Source organism: Lactuca saligna, chromosome 2 (genome assembly GCF_052625555.1).
Source record: "Lactuca saligna cultivar CGN05327 chromosome 2, ASM5262555v1, whole genome shotgun sequence".
Classification (NCBI taxonomy): Eukaryota; Viridiplantae; Streptophyta; class Magnoliopsida; order Asterales; family Asteraceae; genus Lactuca; species Lactuca saligna.
In genome coordinates, this window is record NC_136418.1 from 130,045,069 (window position 1) to 130,057,181 (window position 12,113).

Below are 12,113 nucleotides of genomic sequence, written 5' to 3' on the forward strand. Positions count from 1 at the left end.
TTTGGTCTAAAGCCCAAAGCAAGTATCGATTGATCCATATGACATGACTGTGTTGTGATCAAAATGGGCTGGCTGCTCACTCAAAGTCACAGAAACAAAACAAACACCAAAACAAAAAAATCCATTGACCGGTCAACCAACCAATGAATCAGCAGCTCCTCCTGGCCCACCATTGCATTGCTGGACTGGAGCAGTTCCTTCCTAAACGCAAAAGCAAGTAACACCTGCAGACCTGCAAACATGTGGATTATATGATGATACTCTACTACTCTACCATTATCATCTTACATTGTTGTTTTCATTCTTCTAAAATAAGCTAGCTACATATCCAATCCATCATATCCAAACACATTCAGAAGGAGCTTCATTCCTCCCCTACTCCTTTACGCCTGCTTTCCCCTTCATCTTTGCCGCCACTTGTTCGTCGGAAAGCGGTAGGTAGTAGATACGAGGGGTGGCTCTTGTCTTCCTAAACAGATCATCCAATGTAACAATCGGAGGATCAACTGGTGCTGCTGGTGGCGGAGGAAGGGCGGCAACCTCCCTTACCGGTGGCGGAGGAAGCTGCTGTGGTTGTTTCTGAACATGTAGTCGAGGGGAGGGATGTGGCGGCTGCATGGCGGCTAGAGCTGGTGGAGGAGGAAGCTGCTGCTGCTGTTGTTGTTTCTGAACGTGCAGTCGAGGAGAGGGCTGCGGTGGTTGCATGGTGGTGGCTGGAGGTGGTGGTGGTGGTGGGTCGACCCGATTCTTAACCTCTTGTGGATCCACAAAATCGGCCATCAGAAGGCGTCCACCATTCACTGGCCACTGTAGGTTGCATACAGCATTTCGAGTTTCTATTGCTTCTTCTGCAGATGCATACTACACCCCAAAAAAAAAAACAAATCTTTAGATAATATTTTTATTTGACAAATAACCAAACATTTTATTTACTTACTGTAACATAACAATGGGTTTTGATATGATCCATCCAGAAACTGACAACTGTCCCTGTTTTCCCAAGAAGTTCTTGCACAGCTTTTAAAGTAAAAGGGCGCAAAAAATTATCAATTCGAAGAGAATTAGTTGGAGTCTTTGATGAAGGTGGAACTGCATTCAAAACAAACAAAAGTTTTTAATATCAAACTACATATTTTTAATCCCAAATTACAAAGCTGATAACATACCAATACGTTCTTTGGGTAATTCTTGATCAATTTTAGACTCAGATCTTGAAAATACACGTTTAACTGGAGTCTGAATTGTATCTTTAGGAGAAGTAACAGCAGAATGATTATTAGTTAACTGTTGTTCAGAATTCCATCTTCGTTGCCTCTTTACTACTTCACTGTTTTCTGCTAATACTGTAATCAAAGAAATTTATTAAATTCATGACCATTTTCTTTTTTTGACTTAATGCAAAAAGAACAACTTAATTGCTAATGGAAGAAGAAGAATAACTTACTCTGTGGTTTTCTTTTCGATGATGTTACATCTTCAACAGGAGCAGAATTCTTGTCATCTACAACCATAACATCAACAGAATCATCTTCTTTTACTTCAATTTTCCCACTGATATCTCCCACTTCATTAGGAGTAAACTTTGAGTCAATCTGTTTGCTTTCTTGAACATCTTCCTCCATTGAATCATCACCAGAACTTCTGTCTAAATTCAACTTCTCTGAAGAGCCCACATCCCCACTATCACTTTTCTTGCAAATATCAACACTTTCATCAGTGATTTTGTCCTTAAGTGGTTCATCAACTTCTTCAACTGATACAACAACATTGGTTGACATTTTCACCTCTTTAAGTTCAATAACTTGCTCTGACTTGACATCAGCAGCAATTACATTATCATTATCAATGTCAACTGGTTCTGATTTGCTATCATCTAAGACCATTTCAGGCTTAACATCTACCTCTGATTTCACATCATCAGCAATTACATTATCCTTTAGTTCATTCTTTTCAGAATTGGAGATAGTAGTATCAACAGAAATAGAATCAGAGATTACTTGGCTGACCTCAGTTACCTGGTTGCTGACCTCAGCTTGTTCTTCTTTAGGTGATTGAGATTCAGCCTTTGAATCCCCATTGTTTCCAACCACCTGTGATTCTTTCACATCAAACCCTTCATCTACAGTGCCCTCAGAGACCAAAACAGTGGTTTTGGTGGTTGTTGTTACTGAAATCTCTTCAACTACCTGAAAAGATTCCACTTGTGTAGACACAATGCCACCTTCTTCACCTTCTGTAACCATTTTTTCAGCTAAACCATCATCAGCCTGAACCATATCCATTTCCATCTGAACACTTGTATTACTATCTTTTTCCTTATCTAATCCCACATTATCTTTCTCTAAACCCTCGTTACCATCTTTTTCCTTATTCAACTCCTTAACATCTTTCTCTAAGTCCTCATTCTTGCCCATGGTGTTATCCAAGGCATCAGTGGTATCCTCTGTAACAACTGGGACAGCTGTTGCATCATCAGTGTGAACCGCATTGTTTAGGTCATCCTCAAGGTTTCTCTTAGCATCATCTATTTCAGAACGAACTGCTTCATCCAACCTTTTAACCAGGTCTTCTTTCAATCCCTTTGTCATTAGTTTCCGTTTCTTAAGTTCCTCTTTTAATTCAGTTACTTTCCATTGATCAAGGGGTCGATTTTCAAGGACAACATATGGTGAAGACACCGTTTTAGTATCAGACTTTTCTCCCATTTTTCCACACCTGAACCTTAAGATCAAACAAAGAAACAAAAATCATGTTGCAGAATGTAATTTCAACATACGAGCATGAAATGATATAGATAACTTCCTTCATAAAACTAGAACAAGCCAATTTCTACATATAACCCCCATTCCTGGAAGGATAAACGATACGAATTCCCATCCGAAACTTGTCGACGTAAATTAAACGAATAATATAAATGCAAGAAATAAATCGAGAGAGCGTGAAGTAGAGAACTCACAATGGTGGTCGACCAGACGAATCCTCGGAAGAATAACACTGATTTAGTAGGTCCCACACTTAATCGGTAGGTGCAAAAACTGAAACCCTAGCACACAAAAACAACGATCAGGAAAATCTAGAACACCTAGAAAACCATCAAGAAATTAGCAACAGTAAAGAGGGAAAAAATCATGGATTAGGGCACGAATCGCGTTTCTGTTTCAAGTGCCTGTAAACAAAGAAATTGTTTTGGAAAAATAAAATAAGATTGAAAAACTTTGAAAACAAAAACAGGATTTTTGCTATGGAATTAGGAGAAATGGTGTGCATAAGAAGCAGCTCTAGAATGGCGTTTGTTCGTTCTCCTAATGGAACGGAGAAGAATAGGGTAAGACGGAAGTAGTCGTCTATCTCTATCTATTTTATTTTTTAGGGTTTTTGCGTCTACGTTTTGTGCGAAACGCGATGAGACTATTGGCACGGAATGCAAAGCACTCCAAACCCAAACCTATTTTATTTCTAAAATTATTTTATTTTTCTTAATTTTATCAACAAATTGAGTGATCACAAAAACAAGGGAAAATGACTTGTAAAGTTAATTAAGTATTAGATATTTTTTTTTACACACATCACCAATCAATTATAGCTTTTGTAAATATATAACCATTAAACTTCGTTTTTGTTCAAAAAAATATCATTATATTACCAGTATTAGTAGGTCACCAACCACGTAACATGTCACGTGGCATATCATGTGACTGCTGACGTGGATTTTATTGTATATTATGTACACATTAAACCATTAAACTATTTTTTGTACACATTATATCATTAAACTTTTTTGTGTGTACATTTTACCATTAAACTTTTTGTACATATTTTACCATTAATCTTATATAATTTATTCAAAAAATATCATTTCAAAAAATACATATTTTTACATAAAATGGGTTTTCCATCACCTATTGTGACCCATGATTTTGTAAGGTTTGGAGGAAAGGGTTTGTTTTTGACAATGATACTAAGCACTTTCTTTTACAACTACATTGTGAATTTATGTTAGTCATACATCGATTGAAACCCACAATGTTTGAACTTGAGACGTCTATTTGGAGTGGCGAAGAAATACTCAATTGTTCATTATTTTAGCTAATGTCTAATAAACATATTCTTATAAGTCATTTTTTTAGAAAACTACGTTTGAAGCACACTTATAAACTCATGAAACATTTTGTACATGTTACCTTATTATAATCCCCTTTCTTTTTTATTATGGTTGATGATTAAAAAGGTGCATTGAAATTATATTGTTGTTTACCAATAGGAAAATGACTTATAATGATAAGTTTACTAAAATTTAGAAAATCAGTAAAAATCCACATCAGGCGATGGGAAACCTACTTTTATGTAATAATTTGTATTTTTTGAAATGATATTTTTTTCAATAAATTATATAACATTAATGGTAAAATGTGTATAAAAAATTTTAATGATCAAATGTGTACAAAAAAAAGTTTAATGGTATAATGTGTACAAAAAATAGTTTAACGGTATAATGTATACATAATAAACAGTAAAATTCACATCAGCAGTCACATGGCATGCTACGTGGTTGATGACGTATTATTATCGGTAATATAACGATATTTTTTGAACAAATGTGAAGTTTAATGATCATATATGTACAAAAGTTATGGTAGATTTGTGATATGTGTACAAAAAAAAAAGTTCAATGATATTTTTTGTACAAGTCTAATACTTTGTTACCCTTATAAGTTATTTTTCCCAAAAACAACCATTCAAATTTTTAGATAAGCAGAAATAATTTTGTTTTTTTGTCTTCAGTTTTATCAAAATGACTACTATAATTAATCAAAATGGATGTTATTTGAATTTATTTCCAACTAAATTTATGTCATATTAAGTATTTTTATGCTAAAAAAATACATTTTGGATTCAAATTTTGGAAAAAAAAAATTATAAAAAATAAGTAACCTGTAGAGTTGTGTCCCGTTTTATAAAAAAATGTTTGATGCAAATGAGAAAAAAAAAACATTATATATCATTGGGAATTGTGGTCATTTCCGCAAATCTTAAAAAGTTAAGTCTCATAAAATATGTAGTATTTTTGTAATATCCCGATAAAAAATAATAAATCACATAATAATAAGATCTCTCTAAGTACGTGAGGTTGTTTAAAACCGAATTTTAGAAAATGCTAACAAGTTTTATTGAATTATTCATTGAGGTTGTTTAATAATTAGATATAGTTATTCATAAATATTTTTAATTTATTTTAATTTTCAAACCAAAGTTAGTTTTCTAGACTCAAACTCGAACCTACTTACGAAGGATCATCAAATTATTGAATTTAGTTCAACTTTACCAAAAGGTCATTGATGTCAATTTTAGGTTCCATCGACTCTTGTATGACCCTAAGGGTGCATTTGGTTGGCAGAAAATGAATGAAATTCGAGGAAAAATGATTCTAATTTCCTCGAATTCATGCGTTTGGTTGGACTTAGAGGAGGGAAAATGATTTTTAAATGAAATAAACTTTCTACCATATAGAGGAAAGTGAATTCCCTTTAAAATTGAATGAAAAACATTCATTCTAATCAATGAAAGTAGCACACTACAAAAATATTCATTATACTTATCAGAAAACCCACCACCATTATCACCATCACCACCACTATCATTGACCACCACCACCACCGTTGACGCCACAATCATCGTCATCATTGCCACCACCGCCACCGCCACCGACCATCACTACCACCGCCATAACCACCACCGTCGCCACCACTACCACCCACCATCATCGCTGCCTCCGACGCCACCACCACTACCATCATCGTCGTTACCACCATTGTTGCTGCCACCAGTTGTCACTGCCACCATCACCACCACTTCCGCCACCACAGTCAATGACACCACCATCACCGCCACCCACAACTGTCGTCGTCGCCACTATCACCACCACCCACCATTATCGTTGCCACCACCGCTACTGCCCTCACCACCACCGTCACCACCGCCAAAATTTTACTGTTTTTATAATTTTCATAATGAATCTTTACATATAAGTTAGAAACAAGGTAAAATTAAGCAAAACATGCAAAAAAGTGTAATTTTGTCATTTTAAATGAATTTCAATTTCATTTCATGCGGACCAAACAGAATCTGGAATTAATTCCAATTTCATTTCATGTGTACCAAATAGAATCTGGAATTTATTCTAATTCCATTTCCTGCCAACCAAACACTATATGAAATTTAATTCAAATTCATGACATATTCATTTTCCAATTCTAATTCAAATTCCTTCGACAACATTTTGCGAACAAAATAGCACCTAAGATTAGTCATGTTTATTCCTTTTTTTGGAACCATTGATATTTATAGAATCAACAAAAAGCTAATAAGCGAAAACAATTACATATTTAGAGCCAACAAAGGGTTTTGTTAACATTAATTTTATGTTTTCTACGAGCGAACCAACTAAATGAAAAATAGACAATCTTTTCTAAAAATAATAAAAAGAATTTTTTTGAAAGTACGGAAAATGAAAAACGACCCTATTGCGGCATTTCCAAATGACCCAAATGCTAGTAGATAAAACTGAAGTCGAAACCAATCCAACAACTTTCCAAAAAGGAGTATTCTAAAAAGCATTATTCCAACCATTTCCAATCAAGTTTTTAAGACAATAATGAATAAGAATACAAATTTTCATGTAAACTAAAAGTTGATTACTCTTTGATCAAGTATCACTCGGCATTTGTTGAGTTGTGGCTCTTTCCAAAAAAAAAAATATCACTCGTGTTAATGCTTCCCGTCGTTCGCTACAGACCACCGTCCTCTCAATGTAGCCATGATGACTAACCCAAAAAGCATTAAAGTCATTTAGGAGTCTCTACCGCCACTTCTAAATAAGTGTCGGCCCAACATCATCAAGGCCACCGTTTGAGAAAATTTTATTTTTCTTTTTTCTTTCGCGATTTTCACCTCCTTAGAAAAACCAAGTTCTAATGCTCTCTAAAAAACTAACCATAGTATTAGGGATTCTAAATATCGACATAAAAGGAATACATAATATATCTCTTCAATAAATTTAAATGACCAACAAAAGAAATCATTTTTTACTTTCCATTTTAATAGTTTTTTTCTTAATTATTCAATCACCAATTTCCAACCATCGATACGATCCATGTTAGCCCCGACCCACAACCACGAGACCTAAATAGGAAAAACCGAACATAGGCGAACCACAACTCATATTTGCAACCATGTTTGCTATGTCCTCCACTTCAACCCTAACTCCATAAATATTAGATTTTTTGGAGATTGATTTTCAACCTCAAAGATAAGGAAAAATATCTCAAAATCCAAACCAAGTTTATAAACATTTTCGCCCTCCCATTCTCCCATGAACAATACATCTACAAGAAAAATATATGATTTTTTAAACCCATAACACCGATAACTGCAAATTTATAAATCAATAAATAAAACAACTATGTGTCACTGCATTTTTTATAGTTACATGTAAACCCTTCATAGCAATGGTGAACAACATAAGAGATAGAGGGTCACCTCTAAGCCCCTTTGTAACTAAAACTCCTTATAGCAAGATTCTCATTGACCAAAACAGAACATCTAACCATAGAAAGACAGACCAAATAAAACAACTAAGTAACACTGCATTTTTCATAGTTACATGTAAACCATTCATAGCAATGGTGACCCTTTGTAACTAAAACTCTTTAGGCTGTATTTTGCGCGTCACAGCTAGCTGATAAACTAGTTTATTTTTCGAGCTTTTTTATGTTGTCGTGTTTGGTAAGCCAAAAAGTAGCTTATAAGCTAGCTTTTTGAAAAGCTACTTAGACTAGCTTTTTATGAGCTTTTTTAAAAATTTCTAAATACACCCCTTAATTAATTATAGAAACACATACTCTCACATGTCCTTTTATGTAATTTTATATATTTCAGCTAGCTTTTCAGCTAGTTTTACCAAACGTCATTTTTTATCAGCTAGTTTTTCAGCTATCAGCTAGCTTTTTATTTCACAGCTAGCTTTTCAGCTATCAACCAGCTTTTCAGCTAGTACGCCAAACATAACTTTAGTAACAAGATTCTCATTAACCAAAACAGAACATCTAGTCATAAAAAAACAGATCAAATAAAACAATTATGTACCACTGCATTTTTCATTGTTACATGTAAACCATTCATAGCAATGGCGAACAAGATAGGAGATAGATGGTCACCCTATAAGTCCCTTTGTAACTAAAACTCCTTAGTAGTAGGAGTCTCATTAACCAAAACATAACATCTAGTCATAGACAGGCACAATCCATCTGATCTGTAACGAACCAAAACCCATAAAAACCATTAGCCTCTCAATTAACTCCAACGAAAATAATCATAAACTTTCTCAAAATCAACTTTGTAAACCCGAAGTTTTTTATACCACATGACAATCCTATTCACCATAAGAGGATCATCAAGAATTTGTTTGCCTTTAGTGGCGTACTAATGTTACCGACAACATGAGACAACCGATTAACTAAAATCTTTGTAGTTGGTTCCATAATAAACGACAGGTTACATCCACTAGGAATGTAGCTATTATCATGGAAATCTGCAACAAACACAATAATAATCACTTTTTCTATAAATACCCAGTATCTTTTCCAAAAAAAATAAAATCGTGAACCCATTCAGTACTATCCAGGTACTTTTTCTCCACCACACGACCAAACTACTTCCTTAATATCAACTCGCTAGAGCCTCGACCCTAACCATTTTGTTGATCCAAGTCTAGCATGTACATTTTGAAGGACTTTTATAAGAAAAAGCTATTAAACGTTACAGAATATATTGACATCATTATAATCAAATTCTTTGACGACCAACTCATAAAACAATAACAAAAATAATAGATTAACATCATTATAATCAAATTCTTTGATGATTTAACTCATAAAACAATAGCAAAAATACGACATGATAAAGTTATAAACACTTTAAAGAAAGTCGAGTGGAATCTTCAAGCAAAGTTCAGTGATCAATCAAAACTTGCATACTTAAGAGTCAAGACTACAAACTAACCTAGTAAAACTAGTAATTGTTCTATTCATGTATGAAAGGATTCAAAACAAAAGCTAAGTCAAGCTATATATCAATATTTTTTGGTAATCTTAGAGACAAATCTACCATGATCAACACTACTCACTTTCAGTATCACTTTCATCCAAAGTAATATGGTTCACATTTCGTTCGAGAGGTGGAAGTCCATCATCCGATCCTTCATCTTCACTATGGACTTCATCACCTACCACTGTAAACAAAACAAACAGTGACAGTGACAGTGTCAGTGTCAGTGACAATGAATAAGGCTTTGATTGTGTGTTAATGAGTAAGAAAGGGGAAAAAAGAGTGGATGAATTTTGTTTTTTAGAAGAGGAAAAGAAGAAAAGTTTATGAAAAATACCTTCTTCCTTTGGCACAGCCTTGGGAATTTTTGAACTTTGCTCAGATAGCCATGAATTTTGCACGTTAATAATCTCAGCACTATTCTCACATTTGGAATATGCCTTCAGAAGTTCCCTGAATTGCACAATTTTCACCATATGAAATACATGTATTCATAAGGTATCTGCAAATTCCATGTTTTAAAGGTGTTTTTGGTTCGTGGATTCCTTCGGATTTGGAATTCAAGATTCCATTCAAATGACGTGCTTGGTTGCCAAATGGACGGAATTGAATTCCTTCAAATTCCATGTTTTATAGATTTCACCATTCCTAGGAAGGGTTGGAATGAATCCAAAATTCCATTCTTTCTTACTCTTTTATTAAAAGACAAAAATACCCTCATTTTATATATATTGGAAAAAATAATAATAATAATAATAATAATAATACAGAAGGTGGTTAAAATACCTGTTGAGGGACAAGAAAGAATGACCCCACTTGAACTTGCTTAGCAACAACTCCCCATTTTCTACCTCACCACTATTGAAAACATGCATTTTTAAAAAAATATGAAATTATAAACAAATATGTTAATGAGCTACATTATTGGCTTCATAAATTAGATCATTATAACATATCTATTCCAATAGGTTAACATCAAATTTTCACTACAAATTTACAAATTATAACAATGAAGAAGATGATTAATGGTTATTCATGTTGTAAAACATGTGTTTTCACATAATCTTGAGCATATGCTTGACATGTTTTCCTCCATTTTACATTCAAAAAGTGTAATCAGTTTGATTTCCACTCTCTTATAGCATTAAAACCTTATTAACCCATACTTGACTTCCTGATTCTCTCTTCAATTCTCTTGTTTTTCTTGAAAAGTTTCAGTGTGTTTTAAAGATTGAAACTTTTGAGTACATGTAACCATAGATTTATCTTAGGTATATATAAAATTTTGAAGGGTAGTTACTTACCAAATATTTAAACCTATATATGACTGTTTCTCTATCTATAAGATATAAGTAAAAGTTGAGCTCATGATTAATTACTAAAATGGACACCATAGAAAGTTACAAAGGGATAAATGTAGTTACCATATAATTAAACCTGCAGATAAAGCCTCAACACAAGATAGCTCACAGGGTCGACCATAATTTACTGGATTTGCAGCCACCAACCATGGTACTGCATTTCAATTTGCAACCAATCTATCAATTTAGAACAAAGATAGCAACAATATTGAGTTTTCATAGCTTGAAAAATCATTGGAGATTTAAAAGGATTACTCAAATAAAAGTGTATATGAAAGTAAACATCAAGTAATGATATCTTATGAGAAGGAGATTGTTTGAAGATTTTACATAAACGAGGAGCAGCACATTTTAGCTTTGTAAAAGGGACATCATCCAATCGTGCCCAAGAACAATCCACAACTGCTAAACCTTTCCTTTTTATCAGCTCTGAATCTTCCCTTGAGATGCACTGTTGTCCAACAGGACTATTATCACAAAGGAAAATTCATTAAGATAATTGAATAATGCACACAAAAACACTACATTTATATGTTTTCAACTAAATCTTCACATACCTTAATGCAATGCCTCCAAAACCATTTCCTACTCGCAACTCCTACATAAGATTGTTCAATCATCAAATGGAAGTAATATAGGAAATCTAACAGTGTAAACACACATACACACACACACACACTTACTTTCAACAGGCCAAATCTAGCTAATTTGCGCCCTGTACACCTTTTAACATCACATTGACCAAAATCCTGAAGCAATAAAACTAAGTCATCAGAAACATTACATATAATTCATTTACAGAAAGAAAACTATAAAACAAAAAGAGTAAAGTTTTTGGAAAGGTGTACAAAGTATCTAACTATCTATAGTACTTGTTGTGAAGTTTGATGTGGTAAACAATGTTCTTAGTAGACCAACTTTCATATTAGTTTTAAGTTTAAGTCATATATTTGTTTAACAAGTAAAGTAGAATTTTTTGTTTTGGGGAGGATGGATAATTCCTGAATTTTGCAACAAGCACAAAATCAAATATTGATTCTCATAGATAAACCTAAAAGACTAAGAAGGAGGACTAATTCCAATCAGGTACATGAACGTACCCACATGGCTAGCTGAATTTTGGATACCACCATACTTGACTCTTCTTCAGTTTCTGCAACATTAGTGAATACGTATCAAACTCTATTGAGCACAAAAAACTCTCTTCTATGTAAAGAATCTTACTCAAAAGGGTTTGTAAGAAACTATTGGTGCTAAAAGATATACCTGGATCAGCAGGGAGAGATTCGTCTTCACTAAACAAAAGGTATGATTAAAAACAAGGGCAAATTTGTGAGATATACAATGAATTTGAAAAGAAAAAAAAAAAAAAAAAAAAAAAAAAAAAAACATATAAAGCTAGTAATCAGGAGTGAAATTACCGATTTAGTTGATTTGTCCGGCTAGATTGACCTTGTGCGTGATGATTTTTGAACTTCCTAGACTTATTGTGACCCATTTCGATAACAACCGATAGACCGTTGTGTAGACTGCTGCTTGTTCTGTTCTTAGGTCGCGCTACTCTTGCACCTTGTTCCCCAGTTGCCCAGTCACTAGTGGAGGGAAAGAGGAGTCGATCGTGTTCCTAACCCTATATAAGGATTTCATGTA

At 33.8% G+C, this 12,113-nt stretch overlaps 2 protein-coding genes and 1 long non-coding RNA gene across 3 annotated transcripts; all 3 read right to left on the reverse strand.

The window, feature by feature from the left end:
- On the reverse strand, positions 1-3,425 carry LOC145031604 (uncharacterized). The gene is made up of 5 exons (XM_078980197.1): positions 2,957-3,425; positions 1,445-2,721; positions 1,167-1,343; positions 938-1,089; positions 1-861 (listed from the first exon to the last, which is right to left on the reverse strand). Exons 2-5 carry the CDS (start codon positions 2,703-2,705, stop codon positions 376-378), a joined length of 2,076 nt encoding a protein of 691 aa, XP_078836323.1. The 5' UTR covers positions 2,706-2,721; positions 2,957-3,425; the 3' UTR covers positions 1-375.
- A 4,659-nt stretch (positions 3,426-8,084) lies between these two features.
- LOC145029084 (uncharacterized) lies at positions 8,085-8,609 on the reverse strand. The gene is made up of 2 exons (XR_013676362.1): positions 8,417-8,609; positions 8,085-8,308 (listed from the first exon to the last, which is right to left on the reverse strand). It is a non-coding gene; the product is annotated as an uncharacterized LOC145029084 (long non-coding RNA).
- A 378-nt stretch (positions 8,610-8,987) lies between these two features.
- On the reverse strand, positions 8,988-12,113 carry LOC145031605 (RNase L inhibitor protein-like protein). Its single transcript, XM_078980198.1, has 10 exons — positions 11,885-12,113; positions 11,730-11,758; positions 11,564-11,616; positions 11,147-11,212; positions 11,021-11,061; positions 10,794-10,930; positions 10,527-10,617; positions 9,889-9,960; positions 9,440-9,555; positions 8,988-9,286 (listed from the first exon to the last, which is right to left on the reverse strand). The coding sequence occupies exons 1-10, from the start codon at positions 11,959-11,961 to the stop codon at positions 9,174-9,176; spliced, it is 795 nt and encodes a 264-aa protein (XP_078836324.1). The 5' UTR covers positions 11,962-12,113; the 3' UTR covers positions 8,988-9,173.

Excerpts from the sequence above, each read along its gene's own strand:
- LOC145031604 (XM_078980197.1), bottom strand. The coding sequence starts at position 2,705 with ATGGGAGAAAAGTCTGATACTAAAACGGTGTCTTCACCATATGTTGTC. Across the intron at positions 1,344-1,444 it reads ATCGAAAAGAAAACCACAGA|TATTAGCAGAAAACAGTGAA; the intron begins GTAAGTTATTCT and ends CTTTGATTACAG. Across the intron at positions 862-937 it reads AAACCCATTGTTATGTTACA|TATGCATCTGCAGAAGAAGC; the intron begins GTAAGTAAATAA and ends TTTGGGGTGTAG.
- LOC145031605 (XM_078980198.1), bottom strand. The coding sequence starts at position 11,961 with ATGGGTCACAATAAGTCTAGGAAGTTCAAAAATCATCACGCACAAGGT. Across the intron at positions 11,062-11,146 it reads CTAGATTTGGCCTGTTGAAA|GAGTTGCGAGTAGGAAATGG; the intron begins GTAAGTGTGTGT and ends AATCTTATGTAG. Across the intron at positions 10,618-10,793 it reads ATGTGCTGCTCCTCGTTTAT|TACCATGGTTGGTGGCTGCA; the intron begins GTAAAATCTTCA and ends ATTGAAATGCAG.